This window comes from Rattus norvegicus, chromosome 2 (assembly GCF_021556685.1).
Source record: "Rattus norvegicus strain SHRSP/BbbUtx chromosome 2, alternate assembly SHRSP_T2T, whole genome shotgun sequence".
In the NCBI taxonomy this organism is placed as follows: domain Eukaryota; kingdom Metazoa; phylum Chordata; class Mammalia; order Rodentia; family Muridae; genus Rattus; species Rattus norvegicus.
Genome location: NC_141535.1, coordinates 169146204 through 169161733, shown reverse-complemented (window position 1 = coordinate 169161733; position 15530 = coordinate 169146204). Strand labels below are relative to the sequence as shown.

The following is a 15530-nucleotide window of genomic DNA, read 5'->3' as shown; positions in this document are numbered from 1 at the left end:
CAGTACTTGGGCTGTACTATGGGAGAATTGTGCTATTCATGCAGCCACAAGCTTAGCTGTGACTTTGTGGAAAATGGAGATAAAAGTAATACTCTTAGCAATCTTAGATTTTCCTCTTTCAAGATTGTTACATCAAAAGATTTGCAGGGGTCTTAAGGGTCCGGCAGAGGAACTTTCAGGTCTTCTCTTCGTGGGGAAGGATTTCCAAAACACAATTTGTTACAGAACGAATCCGTTGTAAGGTTCAATTCAATAGAAAGAAATAAGTTCTGGGACAGGTAGGTTCCCAGAATGACTAGGAGCAGGCTAAGAGACTGCCTGGTAAGGTTTACACTACAACAGCGACCCCTAGAGGCAGTCAGAAAGAAACTTTTTTTTTTTTTAAGCTTGCTTGACTTGATTTTTTTTTTTTTTTTTTTTTAAACAGGGAATATTAGAGGAAAGAAAACAGAATTCATTATAGACTGAAGCACCCAGAATGAATGTCACTCTGGGTTGGGATTTACCCAACTCACTGAAACAGTGTTAGCCTTCACGACTCCCTGGGCCTGGGTGTATCTTCTGAATCCCCTCATTCCCGCATGAGACATGTTACCAACCGAATGCCGACTGTTAAGCCGCCTTAAAAGTGCAGCTTTCTTATTTCTTACGTCAATCTGCATATAAATCACTTTTGAACTTTAGGAACTAATAGATGCTGAGACATTTAGCATGTTCTAAGTGACAAGGTTCCAAGAGTTAGAAAGGTTAATTTTCTAAGACTGAGGTGGGAATTTTGCTGCTTTGCATGGATGGGCTGTGCTATGGACTGGGAACTACTGATGAACAAGGAATTATTCACCTTTACTTTAATAACTTATCAAAGTAAAATGATTATATTTTACCATCCTTGACATTTTGATATTTTCTTTTATTAACTTCAGATGGGGATTACAGTGCAAGCAGAAAGGAATGTGTGTGATTTACACACTGTTCTCTTCTGTTTACTGCAATGTGCGGGAACACCAATCTCAGATGCCTGCTTTCCACCTTAAGTGTGCTTTTGAGACGTACCGTTAACAATCACATATATTCGCCTCTACTCTTCTGTTCTCTTTTCATTCTCTCTGTGGTACTTACCTCGCAGCTATCTGAGGGACGCCATGAAGGATCCCCTCTGTAGACGTTTACTTTAGTGATTTGCCAAGCAAACCCAGATTTGAACCTTCTTTCTGCTGCTTGCGTGGCTAAGATCTCATAAACGTTCCTAGTCAGTATGCTTCCGTTTTCACTACAGAACCTCGACGCCCTGCACGACCACCTCGCCACCATCTACCCAGGGATGCGCGCACCTTCCTTCCGGTGCACCGATGCAGAAAAAGGCAAAGGGCTCATTCTGCACTACTACTCGGAAAGAGAGGGGCTTCAGGACATTGTGATCGGGATTATCAAGACTGTAGCTCAACAGATCCATGGCACTGAGATAGACATGAAGGTAATGTCCACCCGCAAAGACGTTCCTGAATATTGGAACATTTGAAAAGATACCGCATTGCTGCTCGTGAGCTACGTTGGTCGTACTTGTGAACCAAAACGGTATGAACCCCAGGAGTCTTCTCTATTTGGCCTGGGAATGTATTATACGGGGCAAAGTTCCCCCTAGCAACAGATTCTCTTTCTATTTATATGTTGCTTATGGCAAGAAGAAATTCAATTACTGTCAGTGAATACATGTGAGCTGGAAATAAGGTGGCCCACGTGACTGAGATGTAGGTTTCAGCACTCACATTATCAGATAGTGAATTGTAAAGCACATTAAATTAGCCAGTTTTCCAGATCCCTTATTTGATGTGAATTCTTTTCTCTTTCCTGGAATGTACCTAGAACATTTTATTTTGTCAACCAAAAGCTTTTGATTGTGTTTTTTTTTTCTTTTCTTTTCTTTTTCTTTTTCTTTTTTCTTTTTTTTGGGGGGGGGCTTTTTAATGAAGTTGTGCTGGTAAACTTAGCCAAGCCAGTTTCGATTTTTTTCCTGATGCTATTGATAACATCCACTGTTATTTTTGAGTGGCAGTTTTAAGGTATGAATATGGAGACCGTGGCATGAAGAAAACTGCCATTTTTCTTTCTCTGACCTCCTCCTTGCCAGGTCTCCTTGCCAGGTACTAGTTTTTTACTTGTCACGTTCAGCCTCAACCATCGATTCCTTGTACAAACGTGCCTGTTCAAGAGGCCTACCCCAGAAGGACAAGAGGGTATTCCCAGTTCACTCAAAATGTCACATGTGCTCTGGAAAATTCATACCAAATTATAATCAGTAATTAAGTATTCATAATTATGGGAAATGTTCATAAACAGTTCCTTACATTCAGATATTGTAACTAAGCTAAAACATCAGCAATTAACCACACTTTCTCCCATTAACGTCTAGGTTATTCAGCAAAGAAGTGAAGAATGTGATCATACCCAATTTTTAATTGAAGAAAAAGAATCAAAAGAAGAGGATTTTTATGAAGATCTGGACAGGTTTGAAGAGAACGGTACCCAGGACTCCCGTATCAGCCCGTACACCTTCTGCAAAGCGTTTCCTTTTCACATCATATTTGACCGGGACCTAGTAGTCACGCAGTGTGGAAATGCTATCTACAGAGTGCTCCCCCAGGTAAAATGTACAGGTCTACCCCTTGGGGTCTGACCCTCCTGTTGCAGGTTCCATTTGTTAGCAGGACCTATCCCAAGCACTCATAACCTAAATGCATTTGAAAAGACTGAAAATCTTCTTTAGGACATATTTTGTTTCTACTTTCCTCACTTACAGGGAGAGGGGGAAGTTGTATGAGAACTGTAGGCTTGCTTTGTGAGAAAATCGGGAACTTGCTAAGAGCAGTCAACTTTCACTCAGGTTTTTGTTTATTAAATAAATATTCACTGCCTAGCTGCCTTCCAAAAATAGTTTTCAAAACCAGCTGTTGACAAGGGGAAGAAGGAAATTTACAAACACTAAAGATGAAAAACAGACATGACCATTGGAAGAGTGGCAGAGCTAAGAAGGACCTCAGATTCAGTAGCCAGTTAGCTCGCATTCCCAGGAATTATTTGAAAACTTCCGTGTACTCACTCTGGAAGGTACCTTTTGCTTAATGCAGGACTAGGATACACGGGTTTTGTGTAAAACTGTAGATCTGGAAACCGAAGAGTGCTTTTGTGTTTTGTGGGGGCTCTCCCTCTTGGTGTGTGACCTTGTCTGTGTCCCTCTGTCCTGACATGACGTGAGGTCTCTTTAGTCAGTTACTTGCTTCCCCATAAGTAGACACTTTGTCTTATTGCTTCTGCTCGTATTATCTCTCTTTGTATGCATTGTAGGAAAGTGTTTACTGGCTTTTCGATTTCCTTGCATTAGATACCACAGATAAAATTCCTCTTTTTCTTGATTATTTTATTTTCATCAGCTTTGTATTTACATTTGCACATTAATTACCTAAATCCTTTCTTGTTCCTGCAAGTATTTGGTATTTTCTTAAACACCCTGTTGCATATAGCAACATTTGAGCAAAATTTCAGTCAGGGAAAATTTCCCATACAATACTTTTTTTTTTCATTTATAAGTATAACCCATCTGGCTTAATTTCAAGATCTATGGCTAATCCTAAAATCAACCTCACATGGGTGCATGTTCTTTGCTCTTTTTTCGTATCTTAGCTCCAGCCTGGGAAGTGCAGCCTTCTGTCTGTCTTCTCTCTGGTCCGCCCTCATATTGACATCAGTTTCCACGGGATTCTTTCACACATCAATACCGTCTTTGTACTGAGAAGCAAGGTAAGCAAGGGATGTCACACATCAGCAACAACAGAGAGGGGGCATCGTCTGTGAGCATAATCTATGAGATGGAAATATTAGAAAGTAAACTACAGCTTACAAGAGAGCAATGTTTGACTGGGGACATGGACTTCTGTCAGCTGATGAGAATGAGTGAAAGAAAGTTTGAGGAAGTATCCTGCTGGGAACATCTCAGTCTCACTTAATAAAACCAACATTGTAACTTCCAGTACCCTTGGAGTTCCCAATGCTTCTTTCCTCTAACAAGAAGTCTTTGATAATGTCACCAGTGATTTACTTTTCTGTAAGTTGTTTATAGTGCAGGATAACATATTTTCTCTAGGGAAATAAAAAGGATTGAAAACTCATAACCTCGCATAGTTAGTAGTTTAGATGGTTTCCGTACCCCCTCGATTGCACTCCTGGGGTAATTGTAAGCAAACACAATTTCCCTAGCACCCACACATTTTGTATTCCCCAATGACTTTCCAAAGACTCATCTACATGTTTTATATGCTTGAGACTGCCTGCTGCTTTCAGTTGTTCTGTGAATATAGGGTTAGCTCGGTACCATCCAGTAATGCATGTTGTGACCAGAGGGGAAAAACATGGAAGCTCTACAATGGCATCCTGAGTGCACAGACGGCTATCAGGCCGCTGTGCTTCTATCCTGGAGCAACACCCCCTACTGCAGGGCTGGGGAGACATTCAGTTGTTTGCTCCTTCCTGAAGCTTTGTCAGGGAGAAGCTAATGTTTTGTCTTTCCTGTTTAAGGAAGGGTTGCTGGATGTTGAGAAACTTGAATGTGAGGATGAACTGACTGGGGCAGAGATTAGCTGCCTCCGTCTCAAAGGCCAAATGATCTATTTACCGGAAGCAGATAGCATCCTCTTCCTCTGTTCACCAAGGTAACAACTTTTAACTTAACTGTAATTGATATAAAGTTAAAAACAAATTCAATGAAATGTCAATAAACATCTCTGATCAATATGTGCTGGTTGTCCGTGTACACTGGGGTTAGCATGATATTTCAGTTCATGTATGTAGAGTGAGTGGGCCAAATACACCCTCTCTTGCTCTGGCAGGATTTTGGTCCATGGTGCTTATCTTTGCTGAATCATAAGCTCTATTTTCAAAACCTCATTATGTAATTCTTTATAACAGGGGTGATTGTATTGGACAGTTCTAAAAATAATCCTGCCTTCTTCATGTGATCTCATAATCTGTCTCTGGAGTTCTTATGACATGGGATACGTAATATACCAGTTCCATATTTTGTACTTTCAAAAGAAGCATCTTGTAAGAGAGAAATTCTGGAAATCATATGTGGACGTGAATAAAGAGCTTTTCTGTAGTTAGTGACAATTATAAAGAGACTAACATATATTTTGGATCCAAGTCACTTTGAGTTAAAAATATTTAACTACTTTAATTGGGTTGCACTATTCAAAATGGATTGCTCGGTTGAAATCTATGTTAAATGTTATTAGTAATAAACATCGGAAGAGGCAAAGCATGGGTTGATGGCATGTTACTAAAAGGTACAGGAGGTATAGAATATGCATCTATAGAGCAATAGGAAAAATAATTGAGCTGCTTATTATTAGATGATACTTTGTATATGATATTATGTAACTGTAGGATGATGTCATACAGCTGAAGGCAGGTACAAGATAAAACGAAGCCTGTCACTGTACGAGAAGGAAGGATGGGCTAACAGTAATTATGATTTATTTTCTGAGAATCATTTAACATCTGGCAACAGAAATGAAGCTGTGATATGTAAAGCATCGTTAAAGCTGGTGCAATCCAGGGACCCAGGGACATGTCACCTGTCATCAGCGCTCCCTCTCTGCAATGACGGCATTCTTTTAGGGAGTGTTTATATTCAAGGTCTTATAAGTGATATATTTACCAATCACCATGAAATCTATTTGGATGGAAGAGGTTTTGCTTACAGAATAACTCAAAGGTGAATATTTTAAACTTAGCAAAATTAATAAGAGACAGAAAGTCATGTAGCCCAGGCCGGCCTCAAACTAAATATATAGAGTTGCATAGTAGTTGAAGTTGGGTCTCCTGGCTTCTATAACCAGTGTGAGCCACCACAGCCAGTTATAATTTTGAGGGTGAATACGGGGCTTTCTTACATGCGGGGCAAACATTCTAACAACAGACACATGAGGGGCCCCAAAAAGAACGTCGAGAAGAAGAATCTCCTTATCATTTCATTCAGTTTTCTATCTCAGTACAAATGATCTTTTCCTAGTATTCATTTCCTCTGATTACTGTAATCGCCCCTTTAATCTCCCTCCCACCTCTATTTCCTCCCCCTTTTCCTTACAAGTTTCTTTCTACATTCACAGTGTTGTTATTTTTTTTAACTTGGGTTCTTTTGAGACTCACTGAGTTTAATGAAGATCATCTTTGTTGTCTATTCATCCATGGAGCTATTCACTAGGGCCCGGGGGGGCTCCTCAGTGGGTACCCAAACAAAGACAGTGGCTGCCTCTCCCACAGAAGCTATCAGTAGCAGGGGTGGTTCATCAGGGAGAGGTAAGGATCTGAAACTCCCCAGTCCATGATTGACTAGTGAGGCTCTGTCTTGTACAGTCAGTCCCACTGCAGGCAGCCACAGCTGCTGTGAGGCCATGGCTACCTGAGCCGTGGCATGCCAAGAACACAGTATTTCACAGCCTTTCTTCAGGTACTACATTTTTCCAGTTCTTACATTCTTTCTGCCACCTTTCAGGATGTTTCTGAGCCTTCTCAGGGATGGGATAGATATTCTCTGTAGGCCTGAACATCAACTGTCACTCCTCACCATCTTCAGAGGAGCTATGAGCCTCTGAAGTCACCACCTTTTCTGAGGAGGTCTTTGGTTAAAGCTGTGAGTGACATTTATAAATACTTTATGTGTTCCTCTTGTAGAGTGGGCTGCGAATCCAGAGAGCAGTTGGTTATTCCCTTTACATTTGTGTAACTGCTTCATAAGTGGGCACGTCTTGCATTGCAGATTAATACTGTAGATCTAGAGTTCACAGCCAGATCTGACTATCGATGCCTTTTCTCCGCTGGCTGCCCTTACAATACCTTCTAGAACTAGGAAAGCTACCCAGCAAGAAGAAAGCTGTTAGCTCAGTCCAGCTTGATTTCTCTGCACCCGAGAGCCGAGATGCATGGTATCTTCAGCAGCAGGGTTTTAGCAACTAGGTGTAGCATACAGCTAAGAAGAGAAACAAGAGTCTGTGTTGTCTTAAGGGGCACTCCGGTCTCCCTGATCAAAAGGGTATATTACACCCAGCACTAAAATATTCATTTCAATTTTGAGGTTATTTCATCTTTGTCTTTGCTCATGAGTAGATCTTGTTTGGCTCCATTTGTGTCATTTGGCAAGTGATCTATCACCTTCTCAGATGGGTTTGTTTTTGCAAGAGGTCTTTAAACTATATATACTCACTTTAATAAAATGGTTAGCTATTTTTGTCAACAGCACCCTTGGGTATTCTGTACTTGCACATGGGACTCTTTGTTTTGACATCAAAATTTCTATTGAGAACAGGTTCATTGAGACCTTTTCTTAATCCAAAATTCCATAGTAAAGTTATAGTCCATATTTGTCATTTTAAAAATGCTATCTTGAATAACTAGAAATAATTTGACACTTTAAGTATTGATTCAAGCCAATATTTTTAAATGTTTAATTAGTAAATTTTAACTGAACTGTTTCCTTACCAGAATTTTAGTGAATCGATCAAGATTATTATAATAAATGTATAGAAAGGATAAGGTTTAGGTTACAGAGATTCATAGAATTCAGCGAGGTAAGATAACACATTTTATTTTATTTTTTTATTAACTTGAGTATTTCTTATTTACATTTCGAGTGTTATTCCCTTTCCTGGTTTCGGGGCAAACATCCCCCTAATCCCTCCCCCTCCCGTTCTTTATGGGTGTTCCCCTCCCCATCCTCCCCCCATTGCTGCCCTCCCCCCATAGTCTAGTTCACTGGGGGTTCAGTCTTAGCAGGACCCAGGGCTTCCCCTTCCACTGGTGATCTTACTAGGATATTCATTGCTACCTATGAGGTCAGAGTCCAGGGTCAGTCCATGTATAGTCTTTAGGTAGTGGCTTAGTCCCTGGAAGCTCTGGTAAGATAGCACATTTTAAAAAGGAGAAAAGTCAACCAAAGGAAGAAAGACTGGAGGGAGAAATGAAAGCCCAAAGAAAGAACAACGTAAAGTCTCTAAACAAGGAGTCTTTAAAATACATGCTGACGAGGTTCACTAAACCTCAGGAAACCAATCATTGCATACAGTGGTGTTGCAATGATAAGGTTCTTAAAGCCATAAGGCAAATCAAAGTGGTTTCTCAACAGAAACATCATTACTCCTGACACATGCATGGAGATAACTTTTTCTACTGGTTTTTATGAGAAGGAAGAACAAGGTAAGTTTTCAAAATACACTAGTCTTGCATTAATGTCTAAGGCAATTTTTGTGGGGCAGCTTTCTGAATTATCTTTCATTGAAGGTAGATGCCTTCGAAAGTACAACTTAACAAATATATTTCAAGCTTGCTGCTTGCCAGTAGGGTTTTAGATACACTAAAAGCAAAGCCAAGTTAGGTTGGCTTTTTCTTGTTTCCTCAACCTGATCTGAACAGTGAAGGTGGAGAAAGAGAAAGCTACCTCAGGCCTCTTACTGTGTCTAGAGCTGACCCTACCATGTAGACAGAAATGGTAATGTTAACTCAAGCTCTTTGTGACAGTGTGATGAACTTGGATGACCTAACAAGAAGAGGCCTGTACCTGAGTGACATCCCTCTCCATGATGCTACACGAGACCTGGTCCTTTTGGGAGAACAGTTCCGGGAGGAGTACAAACTGACACAAGAGCTGGAAATCCTCACAGACAGGCTGCAGCTCACACTGAGGGCTTTGGAGGATGAGAAGAAAAAGACAGACACGTAAGACTGGGATGACCAAAGAGGCTGGCTTTTATTCACAATTTTTTACCACTTGTATAATGCTACAGTTCAATCTCTCACGGGAAGAGTCTGGGACTTCTCAGGTCCCTGGACACTATTTGGTTCAGTCTTCTCATAGTAGTTACTGCCTTAGGCTGTGATGAGCTCAGACATCACAGGAGGGATGCAGGCCAAAGTAGTCTGCTCATGTCATGCTGGCTGGGATGCTAAAGGTAAAGGCGTGATCTGTGTGTCAGTCAAGGGTGTTCCCAGCTGAGCTAATTTGCTCCCACTGGTCTTACCTCTTAAAGTTTCCACCAATCTGCAATGGAACCGCAGCCTGGGGACTAAGGCTTTAAACGCATCGGCCTTTGGGGGATGTCTCAGGATATACCAAGAGTAAACATATATCAAGTACTACAAAGATGTAGACTTTAAATTATGAAAGTATCCATATCTTCTGCATTCCGTAGTAAACATGCTGTTGATTCATGGTACTACTGAGCTGTTAGCTTGGTGCCCACTTCTCTCACCAGTCTGCTGTCCAGCCTTCAGAGTTGATATGACTGTCACTAGAGCTTGACTTCTGCACTAGAAAATCAGGATCCATCACAGGCCCCTTTGTTTTTGGTTTGCCCAAGATAGAAAGGATTTTCAAAAACGATTTGCATTATTTATGGATGTTCTGCTTCTTTAACTTTCACAACTGATGTTTAGATTTATGGATCAGGGTTTAATCTTATAGTAAAGACTTCATTTTAGGACAATTTCATTATCAACCATCTAGTTGTATTTCAAACTAAGCTGTTGTACTGCTCATATTCAATATTAAGATCCAACTTCAATGTTACGTGAAATGATTCCTCTTTACAAGCTAAAATTAATCACTGACTATATTAATCCTGCCAATCCATGAGCATGGGAGATTTTTTTCATCTTCTGAGACTGCTCCACCTGGGGATCCATTTCATATGTAGCCACCAAACCCAGTCACTATTGTGGATGCCAAGAAGTGCCTGGATGTCTCCTGAGAGGCTCTGCCAGAGCCCTACTGATACAGATGTGGATGCTCACAGCTAACCATCAGACTGAGCAGGGGTCCCCAATGGAGGAGTTAGAGAAAGGACTGAAGGAGCTGAAGGGGTTTGCAATTCCTTAGGAAGAACAACAATATCAACCAACCAACCCCCTTAGAGCTCTCAGGGACTAAACCACCAACGGAAGAGTACACACGGAGGGACCCATGGCTCTAGCCACATATGTAGCAGAAGACGGAATTATCTGGCATCAATAGGAGGAGAAAACCTTGGTCCTGTGAAGGCTCCTTTCCCCAGTGTAGGGGATGCCAGGGTGTTGAGGTGGGAGTGGGTAGGGGGGAGTACGAGCGCCTTCATAGAAGCAGGGGGAGGGGACATGGGAGGGGAGAACAGGGAAAGGGGATAACATTTGCAATGTAAATACATAAAATATACAATAAAAATAAAGTAGAAAATTAATCACTGACAAAATTCTACTACTCTAAAGAGGAAATAGACAGCTCAGGCCTGTTTTTCATATTTGAACTTTGCCCTTTGGCTAAAAGGATGAAGAGATAAGAAGACCTCCATTCCTCTTGTTTCTCCAGGCTCTGAGCCCAGAGGTTTTTGCTTTCCTTCTAAATCTACCAGCTCCTCTCCTACTGTGTGTTGGCCACAGTCTCTCCAGCTCAATTCCCAAAGCCGTGGTAGTGGCATTGCCTAGAGAAATAAAATGTCTGGTCATCTGGACCGCTTTCATCGCTTTTATCAGTTTCTTCCAGGAAGGATAGAAGGATAAATAAGACCAGGAAGCAAATCTACTTTGTCTGCTGTGGCTTTGCAATATTTGAGATAAATCTTATCCCTGTAACATAAACACATTTCTCTTATTACACTAGTGGTGCAACATTTTAGATGCTCACACCAACAATGTCAAGCCTGTCGCTGTCATAAGAACAGGGTAAGAAGCCAGTGCTACAAGTGAAAACTGTGAGGTCTTATTGATGGCCCTGCATTTTTCCCACCTATTAATTTGTTTGGCTTATTTTGAGTTGGTTTGAAAAGATTCATGAATGGGGAATATCTATGAATACAACAGGCAAATGATTAGTATGTTTCCCTGTTTTGTATGTAGCTAATAATTGATACTGGTTTTAAAGGATGCCTCATTAAAAACTACCACAATGGCATTGCTGCAGTAAAGAGGCCCAGCTGGAAGGGTAAAGGTTCACCAGCATCTTACAGAGATTTCTCCTAATCCCCATAGATTGCTATATTCTGTTCTCCCTCCATCTGTTGCCAATGAGCTGAGACACAAGCGTCCAGTGCCGGCCAAAAGATACGACAATGTGACCATCCTCTTCAGTGGCATTGTGGGCTTCAACGCTTTCTGTAGCAAGCATGCATCTGGAGAAGGGGCCATGAAGATTGTCAATCTACTCAACGACCTCTACACCAGATTCGACACACTGACTGATTCACGGAAAAACCCATTTGTTTACAAGGCAAGTCATCATGGGAGCCTGCTGTAGTGCAGTACAGGTCTGGGCTTCCAAGACTCCTCTGCAGAAGCCCCTGGCCACTGCACTTAGATTATAGCTGTTTCGCTAGTGTGTTAAGACTCACTGCAGGCCACTGGCTTAAGTAACTTCCTCATTGTAAAGAAATGTATGGCTTGATAACTTATACACGTGGTTAATGCATTTGATCTTATTCACAGGAGTCTTCTCTTACCTCCCTCCCACCTCACTCTTCCTGACAAGTGCCCCTCTCACTTTCATGTCCTAGTTCCTGGTTTTTGTTTTATGATTCATTGGTTTGAGCCAGGGCTGCTGCACAAGCATGGGTAGGGGCTAACCCCTGAAGTACAGACAACTTGCTCAAGCCTTGTGTACGCCCTGGGAAGGCACCTGAAGCTGCTCTATGATCCCGAATACAACAGACATGTCATTCCTAGAAGGCAAACCTTGAGGGCCTTCCTCCACATCACCAGCTTTTCCATTGTTTCTGTGCCCTCTTTACAGATGTGCACTGGGATTTGGAGATGACACAGATGTTTCACTTTGTGCTGGGCAAGCCATAGTCTTTCCCAGCTCCCTGACTAACCATGAGTCTGTACGTTGCTCACTGCAAAAGGAAGCTGTCCTGAGCAAGCCTGAGGGCAGAACTAGTCCATGGTATAAACTTCAATATGAAGTAGTTACCACTTAGGAAACTCTTCGCTGCGACCGCGATGACGTTTCATGGAGCAAGCTCTGGCTGACACGAAGCATCCGGCAGTTTCTTTGCACTTAGGTTAACGAGTCTGTGCAGATGGTTTATTATATTTCATATAAACACAGCATTCATTTTTGTACTCAGGCAAAGAGATTTTTTTTCCTAAAATACATAAATGCTTTGCACTGTGAAGAAGCTGTGGACCTTGAGAAGGGTCTTGGGCCTCAGGTTTACTTTAGATACCATCGACTTGAAGATAAACATTTACAAGACATCTCTGCCCTTTGTTTTAAGTAGAAACAAATATAATATTGGAAGAATGAAGTCAGTGGAATATTGCTTTATAAAGGCAAGAATGTTACTGACTGTCTCTAGGCTCCTGGGGTAATATAACTTCATAAGAACTATTTATTTTGTGGTTCTTTTCCGAGGCACAGCGCTACACTTGGTGAGCACATCATAACAGAATATGGTCTTAACCTACTTTGCTTATTTTGAAATAGAAGGTGGGTGGCATCTGAGGAATGATACCCAAGGTCATTCTCTAGTCTTCATTTTCTTGCTCACGGAGACATGTACCTGGACAACATACACAAAAATAAGCCATTGCATTTAAAAGTTAAAAATATAATTTAGTGAACAGTTACAAAAAGGATGGAAGCCAGGAGTAAGTCGATGAACTCCAGTCAACAGCTCCTGTGTTATTGAACTGCTGCTTCAGGAGGAAAAGAAATAATGGAATATTTTACTGAGGCCCTTGCAAGCAGGAGGACTCTAGTCTGGAAAAGCCAGGGTGGCCATGCACTTCTGCAACCTTGGTGCTGGGGGAGATGGAGACAGATGGATGCTGAGGGCTTGGGGCCAGCCAGTACAGTAAGCTCTAGGTTCTGTAAGAGACCCTGCCTCAAAAATAAGATCACACACACACGCACGCATGCACGCACGCACGCACGCACGCATGCAAAAAGAAAAGTACAAATAAGAGGGAGAGAGAGAGAGAGCGAGCGAGCACTCTTCTGTCAACCTGTAGCCTCTATATTGTTTAGGAAAGCGCAGTACCCACACACATGCACACACTTGGACATGCCTATGTAAGAGCACTTTTTTACATATATCTGCATGTACACATAAATATTCTACTGAGTTATAAGGCGATCTCAGATGAAATGATCAAGACCCAAGCTGCCTGCAAAATTATTCCAAATAATTAGAAGGTTGCAACCTGCTAGAGCTCACGCTGTTAGGGGTTTGATGATGATGGTGGTGGTGGTGGTGGTGGTGGTTGTGGTGGTGGTGGTGGTCGTGATAAACCCTTGCTTTATGTCAACCATCGAATGTGTGAATGTTTGTATCACCTTAGGTGGAAACAGTTGGTGACAAGTATATGACAGTGAGTGGTTTGCCAGAACCTTGTATCCACCATGCACGGTCCATTTGCCACCTGGCTTTAGACATGATGGAAATTGCTGGTCAAGTTCAAGTAGATGGCGAATCTGTTCAGGTGAGGAAATAAATGGAAATAAATAAATAAATAAATAAATAAATAAATGGCACTAATAGTAGAGCTTGGCTGATAACTGCTTCATATTCCCTCTGAGGCAAGGGTTAACATGTACAAAGAGGGGCATTTTGAATGCAAAGAGCTGATTGCGTTTTACTCTTCCATAGACATGGGAAATGAACTGGTCCATTGGTTCTGTGGACCGAGCATGCTGGGGATGAGGAGATCTCCCACTGTTTCTGTTTTGTTATTTCGTCCTGGAAGTTGCCCACTCCTTATCAATGTCATTTTCACCTTCAGGATTATTTCTCTTCACAGAGAGATATTGTGTGACGGTGTTTGAGAGAGTCTGTGAAACACGTTTGTTAGCCATCAAGGCTATTGAAGCAAAACTTTGCTTTCCACAGATAACCATCGGGATCCACACTGGGGAGGTGGTGACAGGTGTGATTGGACAGCGGATGCCACGGTATTGTCTCTTCGGAAATACTGTCAACCTCACAAGCAGGACAGAAACCACAGGAGAAAAGGGGAAGATAAACGTTTCCGAATATACATACAGGTGCGGAGGGGAAAGGCATGCAGTTTGCAGGGTGCCATGTGGGTGAAGTGTGTGCTTTTGCTGTCTTTAAACTACTGCTACCTCCAAGTCTCCCCTCTGCTATTGAAATTATTTTTCATTGGAGAAGAGTGTGCTGCTCTTTCCACCCTAAACCGTTCCGTCTCTCCCTGAAGGCTTCTGATAAAGCACCATTACTAAAAGTCCTAACTGCCTCAAACTACAGCTGCAGTGTTGGAACCGGGCTGTCTTAATTCTCTATGCAAACTGCAGTGTTGGGACTGGGCTGTCTTTATTCTCTACACAACCTTCATCTGGTTCCCTCTCTATTCCATCTCATGACTTTTAGGTGTCTCATGTCCCCAGAAAACTCGGATCCACAGTTCCACTTGGAGCACAGAGGTCCTGTGTCCATGAAGGGCAAGAAGGAGCCAATGCAAGTCTGGTTTCTATCCAGGAAAAACACAGGCACAGAGGTATGGCCCATCAGAGCATTGCTTTTTCCTGAGAAGAATGCTAGTGGGGAGTTCAAGCATGAGCACCAGAAATGCAAAGAGTTCTTGCTTGCAGAAAGGAACTCTTAGTAAAATGGTATAGCACTGTAGCATTGATGAAAGAGTTAGAATGAGCTCTGCTTTAGAAGATGCTGTAAGGTCCCAGCTTGAGTTTTGTGATGGAATAGGAAGGCTTGGGTAGAGGACAGATGAGCTCTCCTTCCTCACAGTTCAGCGCAAACGCAGTTCAAGTGCTGCATTCTCCTGCTGCTCCCTCTGAGATCTCAGTAAGTCTACATGACGGCCATGTTGCCTGGCAGTTTTATCAGTCAGGAAGCTGATTATTCTCCTAAGGACTGCAGAAACTCCTGTGGAATGTTTGAGGGACTCTCGATGACCTGGTCTCTTCTGAGTTTCTCCTGAAGAGATGCCTGATTTTCATTTTTCAGAATCCAAACAATTCCTTAGGGAAGATGTAGGCTCCTGAGCGCTGAGATTCCACTCCAGCCACAACCCACATGAGGACTGCACTATGCAAGCCATGCCTGGCCTCTTCATCAGAGGTCAAATTAAACGCCCAAGTTCTGTTTGTTCCCTCTGTGATGCATGTACTCCTCAGAGGGTGTGAGATAGCTTGAACACATATCTTTCCCTGTGTTTATACATTCCCTAAAACTGTTCTCCTAGACTGTAAGAATGTTAGAGGGAACAAAATGGCCACTTTAAAATAAGTAAACTTTTTTAGTTGTCTTTACTCTGCTAAATAATTTGCTTGTGATTTGCGTGTTCATGGGTGCCCTTCAGAAGGACCAAATTGTCTGGTGTCAGTTTTCTTAGTCAGAAGACCCTAAGAATAATTTCTTTTCAACATGGGGTGAAGATGGTTTATAGGAATGCTATATATAAATGCAAATTCTATTGTCAGAGACAGGGAAATTGTTTGGGGCACATTGTAGGTTTCACTAAGACTGATGGTTAAT

At 41.9% G+C, this 15530-nt stretch overlaps 1 protein-coding gene across 3 annotated transcripts in view; it reads left to right on the top strand.

The window, feature by feature from the left end:
* The window catches only part of Gucy1b1 (guanylate cyclase 1 soluble subunit beta 1), a 43254-nt gene that overhangs the window by 26429 nt on the left and 1295 nt on the right, over positions 1-15530 (top strand). For 2 of the 3 annotated variants that reach the window (XM_087616309.1, NM_012769.2), the window contains 9 exon segments: positions 1277-1474; positions 2411-2641; positions 3679-3795; positions 4570-4703; positions 8566-8763; positions 11047-11284; positions 13357-13497; positions 13905-14059; positions 14406-14532. In XM_087616309.1, coding sequence (XP_087472435.1) covers positions 1277-1474; positions 2411-2641; positions 3679-3795; positions 4570-4703; positions 8566-8763; positions 11047-11284; positions 13357-13497; positions 13905-14059; positions 14406-14532 — 1539 coding nt within the window. 3 annotated transcript variants of the gene reach the window in all.